Source organism: Macrosteles quadrilineatus, unplaced genomic scaffold (genome assembly GCF_028750875.1).
Source record: "Macrosteles quadrilineatus isolate MER2022 unplaced genomic scaffold, UCM_ALF_1.0 Scaffold_1__1_contigs__length_201487025, whole genome shotgun sequence".
Classification (NCBI taxonomy): Eukaryota; Metazoa; Arthropoda; class Insecta; order Hemiptera; family Cicadellidae; genus Macrosteles; species Macrosteles quadrilineatus.
Genome location: NW_026542594.1, coordinates 201,018,651 through 201,037,300, shown reverse-complemented (window position 1 = coordinate 201,037,300; position 18,650 = coordinate 201,018,651). Strand labels below are relative to the sequence as shown.

The following is an 18,650-nucleotide window of genomic DNA, read 5'->3' as shown; positions in this document are numbered from 1 at the left end:
CGGGATCATTCCAGACCCTGAAATGTTTTTAAATAGCTATTTGTGTATTAAGAGCGCAAATTACGTCATTGATGCCCAAGAACTGTAGATGGCCACACAAACCTTAAGCTGAGTGTGGACATACATTTTGAGAGCAGTGATGACTGTTTTTGATCGTAATACTCACAGATTTTTCCTAGCACCATAATGGACTTATAATAAAACAGAGATTAACTTTTTAGCCGTATATAAAATGTCATTCGTTGTACTGGCCACGAGAGTCTGCAGTTGTAGGCAGCCAATACCAAGATCGGATTAGCGTGTCGTTGCCACATCGCCTGCTCTCACGGGGCCGTGGCAACATTATTTAAATTACACAAACAAGATTTTCAACTCAGCTGTTATAAATTTCCACCGTTGAAACACATTTGTCAAACTAAACAACTAACGTAATTGGTCAAACTAAAGTAAATAAGATATGACAGAAATAACCAGAGTATAGATTGATATATGAATGAAAAGATAATGTATGTAAACTAAACATATATTAATCTATTATTAGATTTGGCAACAATGGCCTCATTGGCTACTTGGAAGTCATGTGATACATAGGCTCCTCCTTCAACTGCAGACTCTCGTGGCCCTACAGTAGGTTATGTTATTTGCTTACCAGATATTAAGTGTCTTATAGAAACATGAACAAGTGAAATCAGCTGATTTAGCGTGCAGGAATAGTGCACAAATGAATAAAGCGTAAATTAGTTAATTTGAGTATTGTTAACAGGTGTGGCAATGCGATCATTTCCATGTAGTGTATTGAAAGTTTTTTTTCACCAATCTTTATGTAAAATGTCCGCAGTAATATCTCAAACACTATTCACATGGATGGGTAGCTCAGTTGTTATAGTGCTCGTCTAACAATCAAAAGGTCGCCGGGTCAATCCTGAGAAAAGTCAGTAGCTTTTTGATGGTTCGAGTCTGGACCCAGTTGTCCCTGTTAATAAATGATCCCGGCTACTGAAACCGCTTATCTTAGTCAGTAACGAAGCTACAAATGTCATCACACACCATTCTACACTCATCCTTCACTCATGTTTGGGTAAAAATACACACCCAGGTCCCCATTAATAATCATCAAACCCAAAGGCAAAAACCCACCATCATCAAAAATTAACAAAGAACTAGTTGTAATATAATGTTAAGGAGTTGAAGAAGGAAACATTATCAATTACAGTACAAATACCTCATAAGATCACATTTCTCTTGAGAATAGAGTTGAAGAATTTATTTAATATTTTATAGGAATGAATCAAATTACATCGAACAAGTTACATACAATTGCACCTCTTCTTAAATAATTTTCACTAGGCTATGTACAAAAATAATTACACTATAGAGATATTTCCAGTTCGTACAATAGTTACAAACCAAATAAAAATACTACCTAAAATATATTAATATAGTAAAATACATTAGGAACACATTGCTTGAAATTATGGCTATTTACAGACATGGTGATGGATATCATGAGATCTTTACAACTGTCTCCTTTTGATTGGAGAAAATCATTACAATTTTAAAATTATTAAAATTCTTTCTAATTTTTATCTAAAAGGTCTTTAAAAAATTGAAGAAATTTTTGTGGGTTAAGGAAGTAAAACCTAGTAGATTTAATAGTAAGAAATATTTCAAGAGGATAAAATCCATGCTTATCCAAAATTGAAGTTTCTTAAAGACAAACATATTCTAAAGTTAAGAAATTTTACTGTATACTAACTACATGCCCTTTCTCGTATGCTTTAATGTGGATAAACATTTAGAAAATTCATCAATTTATTTAATCACCTTTTAAGGCATTAAGGAGTTTATCATAAGACAAAAAGTTCACATAACATTTTTAAATTGATTCTTAATAGGTTCAACGCTTAATACAACACATCTAAATAACTTAACATATAAACAGCACAATGAAGTAAAGCTCTATACTTTGTAATTTTATAAATTTTATTTAACCTGCGTATTATTTTGTAAAATTACAAATTAAAAATCATCAGCCCGATATTAAATATTCAAAGAATTTGTAGCTTTATAATATATTAATAATGAATATTTTGGCTGTTTTTTTTTTCAGTTTGTGCTTATTTTAATTAAATTGATGGCAATTATGGAAAGAAGAACATTTTTCTTATTATCGATCAAGTATTGCACTATATAGTAGAGTTTTCAGTAGTATAAGGGAAGTATTGTAATAGTAAACAGAAAAATAAAGAGAAAAGTAAGACGTGTAAAAATGTACATCCTAACAGTATACTCCTCAGAGAGGGGAATAACAGCACAGTTAAAAAAGTTAACAGAGCTATAGAAATATTTCATAACCTAAGTTATTACATTTAATTTCATAATTCTATTAATTTCAGTATGCTTCTTATGTTCACATAGGTTTGTTCATCAAACACAACGTAAAAAAAACTTACATTAAATTTGGACCAGCCAAAACAATAAATTCCTATCAAATAAATAAATGCAAGGATTTTTAAAAAGAGGTTCTTGTCGAAGATACCTTGTTTGTTCATTTTTCTTTTGTATACATTCTTTCAACGTTTAATACTTTAGTATAAAAGTAATTATAAATCATTCCAAGCAATAACATTTGTCATTTTCCACTCAACGATATTAAAAATATATTATAACATATTATTGTTATCGTATATCTCATATAAAACATTTTTCAACCTCTAAGAGATTTTTCAAAATAAATAATTAATAGTGTTCTAGTCCTCTAGACTTAGACCATAGACCTCTAGTCAAGCACAATCCAAAGTTTCTTGTTCCAAGAGGCTGCCAACCTTAAAAAAAATATAGCAATCAAGAAAGTAAAATTGTTCAATCAAACATACATTGACACTCTACAAATAAACTTCAACATAAACAAAGGAAAAAATTGATGATTATTGAACGATGAGTTTTTATGAGTGAATGAACGATTACATTTGTCTTTGGTAGATAATTGTAAACAGTGAATCAAAAGGTAAACATTTAGGTCCTATAATCCTACTCTAATTATAAAAATAATCATTAAACTAGGCTTAATGGTATATAACTTGCTATATCTACTTTAATACTTATCAAATAAACAATTTAATATATTAAACATTTTGTGTAAAGCCGAAAAACATTTTGTTTAAATTTGAAGCTTCGTGAATTCATTTTGATATTGTGTAAAGATTTTTTAGGGCGGAACAATACTAATTCCAACTCAATAACAATAAAATGGTTCAAGAGTTTATAATTTTACTTTTTATTAAGTAACATCATTGGTTGATAGATTCCTTAACAGTGTTTTAAAAAGGTAAAAGTATTTCTTTCCAATTTTAAATTTTAATGATTTTTTATGTATTTTTGTCACATCACTTTTTACAATTTCTTTCAAAGTTATATACATTGTTGACAAGTTAAATTCCTACATTGCTCTCAGCTTCTCTCAAATGTTTTTCGGCCTCTCGCTGTATTTTTATTTAACATAAATAAAATACACTTAGTTTGCAACTGTATAAATATATACAACACGTGATCCAGTCACTAACTACAAGGATGCCGGAGCAGAATGTCAACGGTTGGTCGAAATTGTGCTCCACATCCGGCAAAGCGGGAATACTGACACGACAACGACTAACAACAACAACAATGCGCCGATCTCACTGGTATCTGCAACAACAACAATGATATGGATAAGAAATTATTCTATCCAAAGCTAGAGGCTAGCGTCCTGCTCAGAAAAAAAATCTGACAAGGGACTGGCTCCAAGTCTGACAACTGGACATTTTTCTAGGTTCCTTCCCACGTAAGGTGGATGTACAAACATCTAAAGACACGTTCAGATACAAATGTCACAAAACTTATGATCAACTAAAGAAAAAAAATATTTTCAGACATAAATTTATCATGAACAATATTAAAGTATTCATCAAATACCACATATTACTTTTGTTCATTGACGTAAACAAAACTTTTATCTTATGCTAGCGATTTCTAGTAATTTATATTTGTCTGTCATCTGAACAAGCACAGATTACTATAAATTATTGGACTTGGTGCTGGAGGATAAGTTCGATACGCAATATATTCCAATAATTTTAAGGGGTTTTTACTACTTTCATTAAAGCTGGGGTTTACTACGAGCGGAGTCTGCTCTCCTCTTGTTCTTGGTAATTTTAATGGTATCGTTTTCCTAGAAGCAGAGCAGACAAGCGGAAAATCGCTTATCTGCACTCTGCTTCTGTGGTTAGGTAAACCTAGCTCTAACCACTAAATAATCTTACATAAAAATGCAACTAATGAAGAAACCAAAAAAATCAACCTAGCTCTATATTAAATTATTTATACTCACAATTAACTGGCGCTAGGTGAGGGGTGGGGGTAGGGGGAGAGGAGTTGACTAGTGAGTGGGTATTGCGCTCGAGCGCGAGAGGAGCAGCACTCAGTAGAGCGCGTGACAGCCAGTGTCCTCACGCCACGACGGTAGGTTGACACCAAGCCTCGCGCACTCGTGAGCATACGCTGTGAACGACTCACAATAGCACTTGCGGCCAGGACATTCACACATGTCTAGCAAGCAGGACCTGCGAATAAAAAATGTTATTATTTCTTCAGAAATACATAAAAGCGACTGTCTTTTGAAGCTTTGACTATTAAACTAGACATACTATACCTATGGAGTTGTCGCTTGCCTTTGAATCAAAATAGTAGTTGAATTGAGTTACCAACGGAGTTCGGGAGTTGTACCGCAAGCCTTGAACCAAGTGCTTGCATTTGATGGTAAAATGATTAATTGCATAGTTTGCACTTTTTGTTCAAACACTTGATGATATAGGGTAATTTATAAGATGTTTAAGATAGCAGTAGTGTTGCTTCCCCATGTATCACTTTGCCCAATTATATGCCAATTTTGGAACAAACAGTACTTTACTATTTAATTTTGCCTTGTCTAGCCTTTTTTAATATTAAATATTATTTTCTTCTTCAGATATTCATAGGCTATACTACAATTGGTTAAATGGTGAGCAATCAATGATCTTCATAGTAATATACATGACATTTAATTAAATCAAATTCTTCCCTTCTAAGTACATTACTTCTTGTAACTAATTACTTCTAATATAAATAAGAACAGTCTTACTTTAGTCAGTAGACTTGCAAATATAGCACCGGACTGGTACCCCAGGGCTCGGATTCGAGTTGTCAAATTGATAGCCACAGCACACTTGAAACTGGTTATGACAACGAGTGTGTGTTTGCTATGGGGCCCAGACATGAACTAGCACTGAACTAATGACTTTACCATGAATCTAATCTTTGACCAAGGATGATAACAGCTGATTTGCAGGATAGCCAACAGGTTAGAGTGATTTGCTCTTCTTAACCAAACAACAAATTATATCATATACTGTATTTTATCCTAAGTGCTCATTTAATTTACTTTGTTTTAAAATGATGAAAATTAAAATATTTACATAGTAGTACAAAATATCCCCACGCTTCTCAATTTTCAGCTATTTTAAAACTAAACACTTTCACTTATGAACTATTATAACTTAAAATAATATTTCCTTCTTTTCATTTATCATTTGAATTCGTGCCTTTCTATCAACAATGCTAAGACAACGTACTGCACAGCTGATAACCTGCAATAGTACACATCTTTTGCTGTCTGAGCGCAGCACTGACCAGGCGGCGGGTCATTGCGTTATTACTGTAATACCAACCTCATGTTTTACATACAACTTATTTAATTGCATCCATTTCACCGATATGAGTTTCATAACTGATACATTTTGCCCTTCAAATTACTAAACGACCTCTATTTACAAGAAAATTCATTATTATAATATAAACCAAACCATGTCTGTGAGTTTAAAATCGTAATACATTTATTTAAATACAACATTTCTGTATTTCTCAAACAAGGAAACAAGTTGCGTTGGCAATACTGGTCGCGTGATTTCAGATATTGTTTTATTCCTAGCTACACATTCTTCTTTTTCATTATGTATCTGTTTAACGTGTGCGTGTGTCGTGTTGTGTTTGTGTTAAATCGTGTGTTTTTAGTGTTTAAAATTCATTTATATACAATCGTTCGGTGTAGTGAAGTGTTATGTACAGCAATTAATGTCTCCTAATACTAATTCTCATTCTCTCTCTACATTTATACACAAATATACAACTTTCGCATCACATTCATCATCTAGCATACAACACATTAACTCAAGTCATGCATCCCTCTTGTGATTTAACCTTTTAATATCCGAAATCTTTCGCGTTGTAAACTCTAATCCAAATCGTTACGTTACACAATTATTGTATTACGACCTTAAATCATCCCTAAATAACATACATAAAATAATTAATTCCCTTCTCAATCTCTGAATCTCATCATGTTATCTCATGTTAACTTTTCCCTACATGACTTAACAAGTTAAAATTCCAAGTATTCCCAGTAATGTTTTGCATCTTAACCTTTTTTCTTATTTACATTTTCTAGTACTGCGATTATAATACAAAGTACAATTCTTAGACTCGTTTCAATTAACCTGGTTCATATAATTTCAAATCTATTATATGTACCTTCCTAACATCAAGTGGGTCACTTGTTCGTTGTATCAAACATGTCACATCAGTTAACCAATGTATTATGCGAAAAATTCCTATGTATCTGGGGGCTAGTTTCTTACAAAACTTGTTAACTTTGCTACTTAAATAATGCGTTCTGACATATACTAAACAATTTAGCTTAAATGGATGTTTAGTTCTTGAAGCGGAGAATCTCTGACGGTTTCGGTTGAATTGGATACTTTTTCTTGCATTCATTATAGCTTTCTTCAGATTTTCTTTTCTTTCTTCTAAGGTTAATTCCGATGAAATTAGGCTCTTGATGTCCCATAGGTTAGTCAAGGCGCAGCTAGGCTCGTGGTTAAACATCAGTTTGAAGCTACTGGATTTTGTTGAAGAGTTTACAGCTGTGTTGAGACTAATCTGAATTAAATCCAGCTCTGTATCCCATTCAGTTTGTTTATCATGATAAAAACTTCTTAATACGGCTCCTAGGTCTCTAAAAATGCGTTCCGTTTTGTTTCCACCACTTTTGTATGCAGGAGTACATCTTTGGCTGATAAAATGTTTAAATAAATATGACTTAAATTGGTTTGATACGAAATAACTAGCATTATCTGTAACAATTGTTTTTGGTATAGAAAAGTTGGCAAATGTCCATTTCAATTTTTCAATAATGGATTTTGAATTGCATTCCTTCAATGTATATAGCCAAGTATACCTCGTGAATGCATCGTGTAATGCTAATATATATTTGTTCCCTTTTTTGGAACGTACTAGAGGTCCTAATACATCCATGTATATTGTATCCATAGCATTTTCAGCAGTAATTGAAATTAATTTTCCCTCATATTTTCTTTGTGTACTTTTTGACATCATGCAAATGTTACAGCCTTTTACTTTTTGTGCTATGAAGTTATTTAACTGAGGATGGTAAAAATATTCATTTATTCTGGCAGTAGTTCTTGCAATTCCAAAGTGAGCTCCAAAAATGGTGTTGTGGTAAAATGTAAATATTAGATTAAATAACTTTTCAGGCAAGTAGATCCGTGGTTTATCTTTGCTATTTTTGTACATTAAAATATTGTTCTTCATGAAATAACAGTTACTATGTTCTCCTTTTGTTATACTAGCTTTTATCTTAGTACAGTCCGCGTCATTATTCTGTTGGTATTCCAATTGTGTGAATGCTAAGGGAATTTCATCTACTAAATTGCAAAAATGTTTATCTTCAATGGATGACTTCGGTGATCTGTTATCTCCTTCATTCATAGACTTTGTTCTAGTGTGATTTTGGGTTGCATTCTTCTTATCAGTTTTGCACTTATTTAATATCATATTTATTTCTTGATGTGACTCCGAAGTTATTTGATCATCTTCATTAGCAGTTTCCGCATATAATCTTGATAAACAATCCGCCAGTATATTTTCGGAACCATGACGAAATTCAACACTGTAATCTAGATTTATTAATCGCTCTACCCAACGAGCTAAACGTCCAATCTTGCGTTTTGTGTTTAGGACATAACTTAAAGCTTGATTGTCAGTAATCAGTTTAAATTTTCTCACTTCCAAATATTGGTGAAAATGTTCCATGGCATATATAGCGCTTAAGGCTTCCTTCTCATAGATGGAATATTTTAATTCTGCATCTGTAAATTTTCGGGAAAAATATCCTATCGGTAATAAATCTTCTAAGTCATTGGCTTGTAAGAGTACAGCACCAGCACCTATGCTAGAAGCATCCGTTTGTAGTACAAATGGTTTGTTAAAATCTGCCAGTTGCAATAACGGTGGGTTACTTATGTGTTGCTTTAGTTTTTCAAATGCTTCCTGACATTCATTATCCCATTTAAATTTAACACCCTTTCTCTTTAGTCGATGCAATGGCGCGCATATATCTGAGTATCTCGGGATATATCGGCTCCAGTATCCGCACATACCTACGAATCTGCGTAGGTACCTGTTTTACTGTGTTCGGTACGGGAAAATCTTTAATGGCCACGGTGCGCTCGGGATCAATGCATATAGTGTTATCTTTTATGCGATGGCCAAGAAAATTTATCTCCCTGCAGAAAAATTTGGCTTTTTCTACACTTACGGTAAGGTTGTTTTGAGATAAGCGGTTTATTACTTCCTTTAAATGCTTTAGATGATCTTCTTTGTCCTTGCTATATATTACAATGTCATCCAGGAATTTTATTAAATATACAAAGTTTATGTCGTGAAATAAACCATCAAGATAACTCGATAATACGCTGCTACCTACTTGAAGTCCAAAGCTGACTCGCTTATATTGGTATTTACCAAATGATGTGCAAAAAGCTGTTAAATGGCGGCTGTCCTTTGTTAAAGGGCATTGTAAAAATGCTTTGTTCAGGTCTATTACAGAAAAATATCGGGCTCCTTGTAGATGTTGGTATAGGTTATTTAGGTCACCTATCGGGTAATCCATTTTTACGAGTTTCTTATTTAGTTCTGTATAGTTTATAACTAATCGATCCTTTTTGGTGAGGAATGCGGGTGATGAATATGGACTAGTCGATACTTCAATGATATCTTGAGCTAATAAATCGTCAACTATGGTTTTCATTTTTTGTAAGTTTGGTGGACTTAAGTAGTAAGGTCTGGAACTTACTGGAATGTTATCTGTAACTTCAAGTTTCACCTCTAGATTTAATGCAGAACCAATTTTATCTGTGAATACATTTTGATACTTATTTATTAATTTGTTAACTTCCTGTCTCATGTCAGAACAACCAATTAACATTTCATTTAATGATTCATTTTCTTCATTTAATGAATTGTTAAGCTTTATTATTTTTCCAGGCTTATATTTGAAGTAGCAAACATTATTCTCTAAATCAATTATCAATCCTTTGTCTGACATAAATGGCATGCCTAAAATCATGTCATAGTTGTCATGTTTCATGACCAAAAATTCCTCCCTCCAAGTAAATGAACCAATCTTGATTTTAAATTTACATTTACCCAACACGTTTATTTCGCTATTGTTAGCAGCGAACATGGTACCTTTCCAATTTGTTAATGACTTTACAACCTTTAATTTATTAAGTTGCTTATATAGGTCATGTGTTATGAAGTTTTGGCTGGCTCCAGTATCCAATAAGGTATTTACAATTAAATTTTTATGTACATTGACTTGAATACAAGGTAGCTTATTATTTACATATACTTTCACTCGGTTATGTTTTACATTCCTGAATTTATTCCAATCCTTTATTATTTTTCTCAACTCAGTTTTATATTCAGGTGATTGATTTTCAGTATTAGATATCTTGGTGTCATCGGGAATACAAGTATTTAAGTTAGTATTACTCAATACTCCCTCATTTATGAGTTTTTTTTCTTCCTATAACATTGGCTAGCAATATGACCTGTTCTATTGCAATTAAAACATGTTTTAATCCTAGCATCATGATTAGAGCTTGAATAATATGGTCTAGCTTGATTTTGGTGAGGTTTAGAATGCTGATTACACTGAGGTGTGAAATTAGGTCTCAAGTTATTGCTGGTGGGTTGACAATATTGCTGAGGTGTGAAGTTATGGACTTGAGTTTGGTTAGGAAACATGTTATTCCGTAAGTAATCATTGTATCCAATGTTGTTGAGGCTTATACATAATTGCTCTAGGTCACTGAATGTTTTAGGATTACTTTCAAAAATTATTTGATTCCTAATTTCTGGTCTCAATCCGTTCTTGATGAAACAAATAAGCTCAGGTTCAGATAACTTAGTTTTAAGGATCTGATTGCTTATCTTGACCTCATTTATGTACAAAGATAACGGTTCATTTGGGTATTGGGGTCTGTATATTAATTCTTGCTTAAGTTTTTCTCTCAATGTTATTGGAATGAATGTGTTGACAATATCTTCATGTACTTTATCCAAAGTTATTCCCTGCATTTTCCCTTGTAATATTTTTGTACTGAGGGGAGGTTGCGAATAGCTTGGCAAAATTTCATAAAGTTGGAAGTCTGTTAAATTGGTTTCAGATCTTATTTTAACCAAATTTCTTAAAAATGCGAGTAATGGGTTTATGTCAAGTCCATTTGTGATTGTTATATTATGTAAATAAGCTTCAGCTGGGTTAGATAATTTATTGAAAATACTTAGATTTGGATTTGAGTTTGGAGCTTGCTGTGAGTTTAACATAGCTACTTGAATTGATGGGTCTTGCACATTTACTGGAATCATTGGGTAAAAGTTTGGGTTAGCTTCAAGTGTAGTTTTAGCTTCATTAACTATTACTTGATTTTGTTTAATGGGAGTGGAGCTTTCATTGGATGTTGTCATTACATTTACATCTAAATCTGATTTAGCATTTATTTTTCCTCTTCTTCTAATAATGATTTATTTAGATTTTCTTGATAGATTTCTAAATCCTGATCAGATATTTTATTTTTAACTATTAAAAATTTCTCTGACAGATCTCTTATCTTTGATTCTAGCTGCCCTAGTGTGTTTGCTAAACTTGGGATGACTTGACATTGTTTTAGGTTAGTGATTCTTAACTGTATATGACTTAACTTAGCCTTTATCTTAGCTATTTGTAGGTTAGTAGGATTTTCTTCAGCTTGTTCAATCAATAACCCTAGTAAGTCTATTTTGGCCTGTACTGTGTTAAATTCTTCATTTACACTAAGTTTGCCAGTTAAGTTAGATATATCTGGCAATGTACTTAAAATACACCGTAGTTCCTTTCTTAATGCTTCTACATTATCATGTGTAGATTCTTGATTTCTACACAAAATCTCATATTTGAGTTCGTCCTTACTCAAATAATTAATATTGAATTTTTCCATTACGGAAAATTATTATTAAATTTAATTCACCATTTAATTTCCCTGTGATTATTATGCTTGAAATATAATCACTTCATATAATATTGACAGTCTGATTTGTATTTAGCTTGAAGTTTGCTTGTTAAATAAATATTTAATTTTTTTAAATTTGGCAAGTTGACAAGTTAGCAGAGTTGCGCACTTTTATGTACCGCAAGCCTTGAACCAAGTGCTTGCATTTGATGGTAAAATGATTAATTGCATAGTTTGCACTTTTTGTTCAAACACTTGATGATATAGGGTAATTTATAAGATGTTTAAGATAGCAGTAGTGTTGCTTCCCCATGTATCACTTTGCCCAATTATATGCCAATTTTGGAACAAACAGTACTTTACTATTTAATTTTGCCTTGTCTAGCCTTTTTTAATATTAAATATTATTTTCTTCTTCAGATATTCATAGGCTATACTACAATTGGTTAAATGGTGAGCAATCAATGATCTTCATAGTAATATACATGACATTTAATTAAATCAAATTCTTCCCTTCTAAGTACATTACTTCTTGTAACTAATTACTTCTAATATAAATAAGAACAGTCTTACTTTAGTCAGTAGACTTGCAAATATAGCACCGGACTGGTACCCCAGGGCTCGGATTCGAGTTGTCAAATTGATAGCCACAGCACACTTGAAACTGGTTATGACAACGAGTGTGTGTTTGCTATGGGGCCCAGACATGAACTAGCACTGAACTAATGACTTTACCATGAATCTAATCTTTGACCAAGGACAGCTGATTTTCAGGATTGCCAACAGGTTAGAGTGATTTGCTCTTCTTAACCAAACAACAAATTATATCATATACTGTATTTTATCCTAAGTGCTCATTTAATTTACTTTGTTTTAAAATGATGAAAATTAAAATATTTACATAGTAGTACAGAGTACACTGATGTGAATCACTGAAACTGATTGGACGACTTATTGTTCATACTGACTTTATATTTGGCTGATACTAAAATCGGATACATCGCAACGAGATAGTATTTTTTGTTATTTGTAAATTGGATACGGTACACAGCAGTGAAGTGTTTTATCTCAAAAGCCGCGTTTATGTCTATACGAAGCCAGTAGGCGGGCAGGATATTTGCCCCATGTAACTTGAAATACATTAGAGGCAAGTAACCTGCCTGCTCTACTGGACTCATGTTAACGCGGCTAAAGGGATGAATATATTTACCATAGAAAACATGAGAAGAAAAAATTCTCGAGCAGACAGTCAAAACATCAATACTGGCGAAAACACGTACTATACAAAATTTGAACACTTGAAACACAAAATGAGTCGTGACCTTCGTCGGTGGAAAGTAGTCTCTGCTTCCTAGGTGAATATTCCTGTCGGGTATAGGTTTTCTGCTAACCAACTCTTTAAAACGATATTCACAAAATATTACAACTAAATGTGACATAAATTTGATAATTTCAAACTGCACACTTAGTTACAGGGCCGACCGAAGGGGGGGGGGGGCAACCGGGTCAAGCTGCCCCGAGCGCTGTGGCTGAGGGGGCGCCGCGCAGCGGCTATTTGTATTAACATAGTATTAAAATTTGCGAATGCAACTATTACTGCTGGGAGGGAGGGGGCGCCACGACCACGTTTGCTCTGGGCGCCGCCAACCCTAGGGACGGCCCTGCTTAGTTATATTTATACTCACTTGAAATACATTGCGTAATTCAGCCTCTTGTGGCACGGAGCAAAAACCTCTGTCCTCAAAGGCTTGCAAAGCCGGTCCCGATACCTGAAAAAAGAATTTCATTAGAACGACATAACAAGCAGCTAAACATACTTTCTTTAAGCATGTAAATTTACAATATATTACTTAATAAACAACATACAATACTCATATTACATATAAACAATAAAAAAATCATCTATTATATTATTAAAGTGATACAACTAAATTTTATGTAAACGGTTAAGGCCATTTACCAAATAAAAATATAGGCATATGGCACATCAAAATGAAGCTTACAGCATTGACTATGAATCCTTTAGAGTGTGTAGATTTGCTGAAAAGTATTGATATGGACGAATTTCCTAAGGGCTCTGCCCCACAGGCTGATTCACAAAGGGCTGCGCCTGGCATGCTTCCAATGTTTACATGATTTAATTTAATTTAGTTGATGAAACAGCTGGTCAGTACAATGAACTGGTGTTTGTTTATTTACTCGAATAAGATGTTTGTGACGCTTTATGTATATTGAGGAGGGTTATGTTTGGTTTTAAAGTGAGGTTGTATGTTTTGTAAAGTATTGCTCAAAATTTCATTTTTGTATTTATATACTAATTTACATTTGAAGAAGCTTGAATACAATTGAAGAAAATGATAAAACATGTCATTCATAAAGCATCAATATGAAGCAATAATTGATGCTATTGCTGCACTAAGGTATGTTGTCATATTCTTAGGGATCTATAACATCAAAAGTAGGGGTTTGAAAGTAAGTAAGTTTACGCTTTTAAATCAGTTTATATTTTCAAACTATATCATAGAGTTGCTGTATGTATTTTAAAACACACATCAGCACCACTTTAATAGCTCTCTAGGTCACGTGTTCTTCCCGTTGCAAAGCACGGGTATAGCAGCTTGTGTTTAAATATTTTAAAGATGACAGCATTATAAGACTACTGTACGTGAGTATTTGTGTTGATACCTTTGATGAAAAGGTAATAGGTGCACTTTATAACATTTTGAAGAGTTTATAAGGTGTTATTATTATTTATTACTGTACTGAAATTTAAGAATTAGTTGTTTAGCAAAGTTTTAAAAGGCATATACTTGGAAAAGGATTTTTTTTTTTTTGCTGTGTTGGCTGCACTGAAGCAGTGGCGGATCCAGAGGAGAGGCGACTGCCCTCCCCCTCGGGCATACATGTACATTATTTTTTCTGCATGTAATACAGTAGTGCATACACATTGTGTAAAGTAATTTGTCACTTTTGACAAAGAAATTGTATAAAACTGCCATTTTGGAGACTGAGTCTACACAAATTTTTCGGGGGGGGGGGGTACCCCCTGGTTAGCCCCCCCCCCCCATGTGACTGTTCTAGATCCACCACTGCACTGAAGCCAATTAACTATGTTATCCAAAGCTTGATAGGTACTACACATTTTACAAAAATGATGGTGGAAATATTTAAAAGAGTTTATTAAGCGTTTAGGTGGGTAGCAAGCTGGTCTAGTGATACTTTGAGTGCAGGATTTTGGTCCCCGAGGTTCTGGGTTTAAATTCCACCAAACACCAACGGATTTTATCCAAGCGATAATGTGACCTCTTAGCCTGAAGCAAAATGTGGAAAACAATTCCAGACTAAAAAATTAAGTTTGTCGGTATTTTCATTGTAGTAGTTAAACTGAAATAGAAGAATTGTTGATTTAAGTATTTGGAAATACAGTATATAGATTGAATAATTTAGATTGGTGACCCGACATTAGAACCATACCACCATTTTGTTATTATGTAGATTCATCAAAGATCTCATTTAATTTTAATATATACATATTAAGAAAGAGAAGAGTGAAGGGGGGGGGGGAGTTTTCTGTCGCTATCCCATAACTTTCCCTACACTCCATCCTAATTGACACAATCTAAGTTTTTGTTTTGCTGTGTTGGTACCTTCGCTGTGGAAGATGTTGGCTACACTGGATAGCTCTTGTGGGTGGCTCATTATTGCGCATGCAGGCTCGTTTGCCGCCAACTCTCCAAGACGCACCGAACTTGTCTGGGTCAAGTACAACCTGCAAAGGACAGAAGTTGTTATAAATTAAATACATAGAACATAACCTAAAATATAATATATTTTACAATAAAAACAAAAGATTTCTTCCGAACACTTACTCTGCCTCGCCTTGTCATCAGGTCGTCTCGAGACATTGAGTTGAAGTTTCCGCAGAGACCACACAGCTTGCCTTTGTACTTAGCCGGGACGGAGACTTCCAAGAAACTCATTCCGTCCCACACCACCTGCAGAAAATACAAATGAGACGATTAGCTTTGGTTTATCCAAAAGAGCTGTAGAGAAAAATATTGCCTATTAATTCTCAAAATAATGAAAAATGTGTTCTTGTGTCCTTGTGTTAGTGTTACACAAGTGTTAAAGTCTAACACAACCCCAGAGCCCTCATTACTACAACGCTTATGGTGGGGGAAGACCCTGTCCCCAGTGGGATAAGGATTTCCACACAGTGCTAGCCGTTTCTTCTTTGCTCGTCACATGTATACTCCTGGCACAACATACCAGAGCTAAGCCCATAAAGGTTTATCTTCTGTACCTTATAGCCCAGTCAATAAAGGTTTTATGTCGGAACAAATTAGTGACAAGCAAAACTATATACCACTGGATAGTACACTCAGAGATGTACATTTTCCCAAAAGTCCCCTAAAATCCCCCCGGTGCTTCCCCCCCCACCACCCCTCAAAGTCAGGAATTGCAAGGTTTTACTAAATCACGCTTAAGTCCAGTATGGTTTATCCGATTGTAATCATTTATAGCTCGTTATACTCCTAAATAAATTGTCTAAAATAAGTTCCTTTACACTTTTGCGTTAAATCCAATATTTTCTTCAAAATTTAATGATAAACTCTAAAAATAAGCAAATCTTTAAGCCGATATTTCAGTTTTTCTGCCGTAGTTTTTTAAATAGTAGAAAAAATGAAAAACGCCTTCTCCAAAGGTTGTAGAGAATGTCTTTTTGAACATTTTCATATAAATAAGTATAGGATTGTGATATAAATATGGGCAGGGGAACGGTAAAACGAGACGAGAGTCTGGGCCTCGACGACGCAGCGCAGCCGTCGTGCCGCGCGCCGCCTTATAACCGCGAGTGAAGTTATCCACCCTGGGTAAGGTACAGTACAGAATGAGTTTGTTATGCAAAATCAATTATCTATTAATGAGGTTTGAACTTATACTGTCAGAGATAACATTGATTGGTTGGCTTTAAACCTAAACTTGTATTATTTCTTGTTATTAAGAAATACATAAGATGAAGGCAATTCATTGTAAGTTTATTATTTAATTTTAAAGTAAAACTTATTAATAATGAGTATATTCTTTGTGCCAGTTTTGGTTCGGGGAAGTCTTGCTCCTAACCCTTTTAAAGGTATTTCCATTATCCACCACCTATGGACCCGCCGTGTCCCGGACTGGCAAAAACCGGTAGCTATGAATTCCTAATTACTCTTAATTAATAACATAAATATAATAAGAGTTGTTAGAGACTTTAATATCTACATTCGTTTTGTTGAGGCAATCTTTTTTTAGTTGTAAGTTTCGTTGTTACTTTGCTGTTGTTGTTAAGTAGGTTTTTTATGATAAGGTATTACCTAATTATAGTTCATCTTCGTCTTGTTCTTCCTCCATACTTGCTGTATTATGGCAACTCAGACCGTTACAATGCTCACACATTGACGAACAGTTCAAGCCAAGCTTACGGCATCCACAATAGTTCCCACAATTTTGTTTGCACGAGCACGAGACCATTTGTAGGATATCGTTTGGTGCAAGTGGCTTCACACTGGTTACTGGCTTGAGAACTTTTTTTTCTTCTCCATTTTCTTTTACAGATTCCAGTTTCCATCCCCATTCAGTTGGCACCAACTTATTTCCCATCCATCTTTGTACTTGGAGGTACACTCTCAGTATATGTTGCTGGCAAGCTTCTGTTGTCGGGGGTAGTCTGGCTAGATCAAAATTTGTTCTTAAGTTAGCTTTTTTCGTCATCAGATTGAATTTGAAGTATCGAGCTTCATTAAGGCTCGAGAACCTATCCATTCCATACAGTCCAAGAACAAACTTTTCTCCGTTATTTAACAACTCTTCCTTTGGAACATCGCTGTTACTAAACACCAGGGCCTGACTCATAGTCTCTTCGGATGACTTTAACTTTTCAATCACCTTTAACTTGCCCAAACCATAAAAAGATGAGGTGGTATCGCATCCACTTATTGCGTGTGCAAATAACAAGTCGCTTCGGATTTCATTTAAATTATGCACCAGTTTCTCCACATTATAAATGATTGGGTCATTTTGTCCAACTTTTGGTTTACAAAAGAATAATTTACTGTCAGGGGGAGCCAGAGATACTAGCATAACAAGTAGGTATGTGTCTGTGCCAACAACAAAGACTTTTGTGTTGTTGATGCACTTTCGCAAAGCCACATCAACAATGTCATAGTCGGCGTCTTCTTCGGCAGTGTGCGTAGTTATTCCGCGCCTTTGCATCTCCATTGAAACCGCCAGCAACAATCTTTTCTTATTCTTTCTGTTTCCCAGGAAGTTTTCTTTTAAAGTTGAACATCTTGTAGTGTCTTCGAATAAGATTTCACATGGCGTTTTACTAGAAGCCCTCCTAAGTTGCTCTTCATGCTTAATCGTTGAATGTTCTGGATAGCCGTCGAACACAACTGTTACATTTTCTCCGTATTTGGATATTACATAGTAACAGTAATTATTTATGATTCCTCCATAGGTAGAATTTTCGGGCCATTTAACATAATGGATTAAGAATCCTCCATCAACAACATAGGTCACATCAGTTGTATCTGTATGATCATCAATGCCGCACTCGAAGATTTTCATCAATGAAGACTTGGTCGTTTTTCTAATGGAGACGTCATCAAGGATTGAAGGGGGTCTTGCAGCTAACTCGAAGCTCAAATAGTCTTTTAGTTTCAGTAACCAATCTTATAATGGATATAACCAACCTTCTAGTTAGAATATCCAAAAACTAAATCACTTGTCAAAATTAATTGTACATCACGCCACTGTACTACTTCTTGTACTGTCATACGCCTTTCACTGAATTACTTCTTGAAACCGCACATTAAAGTTGTAAACTTTTTAGCAAATCAAGACTTTATCAGCACCGTTCACAATAACTCTCCACCTAAGACTGACGAGACACAGAACTTCAACAGCTGTTTTAGGTGCTAAAAGCGAGCCACCGAACTTGATTGACACGTCATAAATGGGGTAAGTGTCAGTAGCCCCACACCCTCACTGAGTCTCTAGGCCTTCCGTCTGGAACCTCGCAACGTGTGATTGTTGGAACAATATTCTCTATCCATTATCTTAAACTATAATTTAATAAGAGTTCATATAATTAATTACAGGCATACTGGCATTTGTAATTATTTGAAACTAGGGCGATATTTAAAGTTTCATTAAAGATTATAAGAAATTAGATAAATAAAT

The 18,650-nt window shown here is 34.2% G+C and overlaps 1 protein-coding gene across 3 annotated transcripts in view; it reads right to left on the bottom strand.

The window, feature by feature from the left end:
• Nucleotides 1-1,236: 1,236 nt before the first annotated feature.
• LOC128994313 (BMP-binding endothelial regulator protein-like) overlaps nucleotides 1,237-18,650 on the bottom strand; it is a 125,074-nt gene continuing 107,660 nt past the window's right edge. For all 3 annotated transcript variants that reach the window (XM_054418758.1, XM_054418768.1, XM_054418777.1), the window contains 5 exons: nucleotides 15,293-15,418; nucleotides 15,071-15,192; nucleotides 13,109-13,192; nucleotides 4,367-4,598; nucleotides 1,237-3,684 (listed from right to left, as the gene is read on the bottom strand). In XM_054418758.1, coding sequence (XP_054274733.1) covers nucleotides 4,457-4,598; nucleotides 13,109-13,192; nucleotides 15,071-15,192; nucleotides 15,293-15,418 — 474 coding nt within the window. In that variant the 3' untranslated portion in view covers nucleotides 1,237-3,684; nucleotides 4,367-4,456. The remainder of the gene's footprint in view (nucleotides 3,685-4,366; nucleotides 4,599-13,108; nucleotides 13,193-15,070; nucleotides 15,193-15,292; nucleotides 15,419-18,650) is intronic.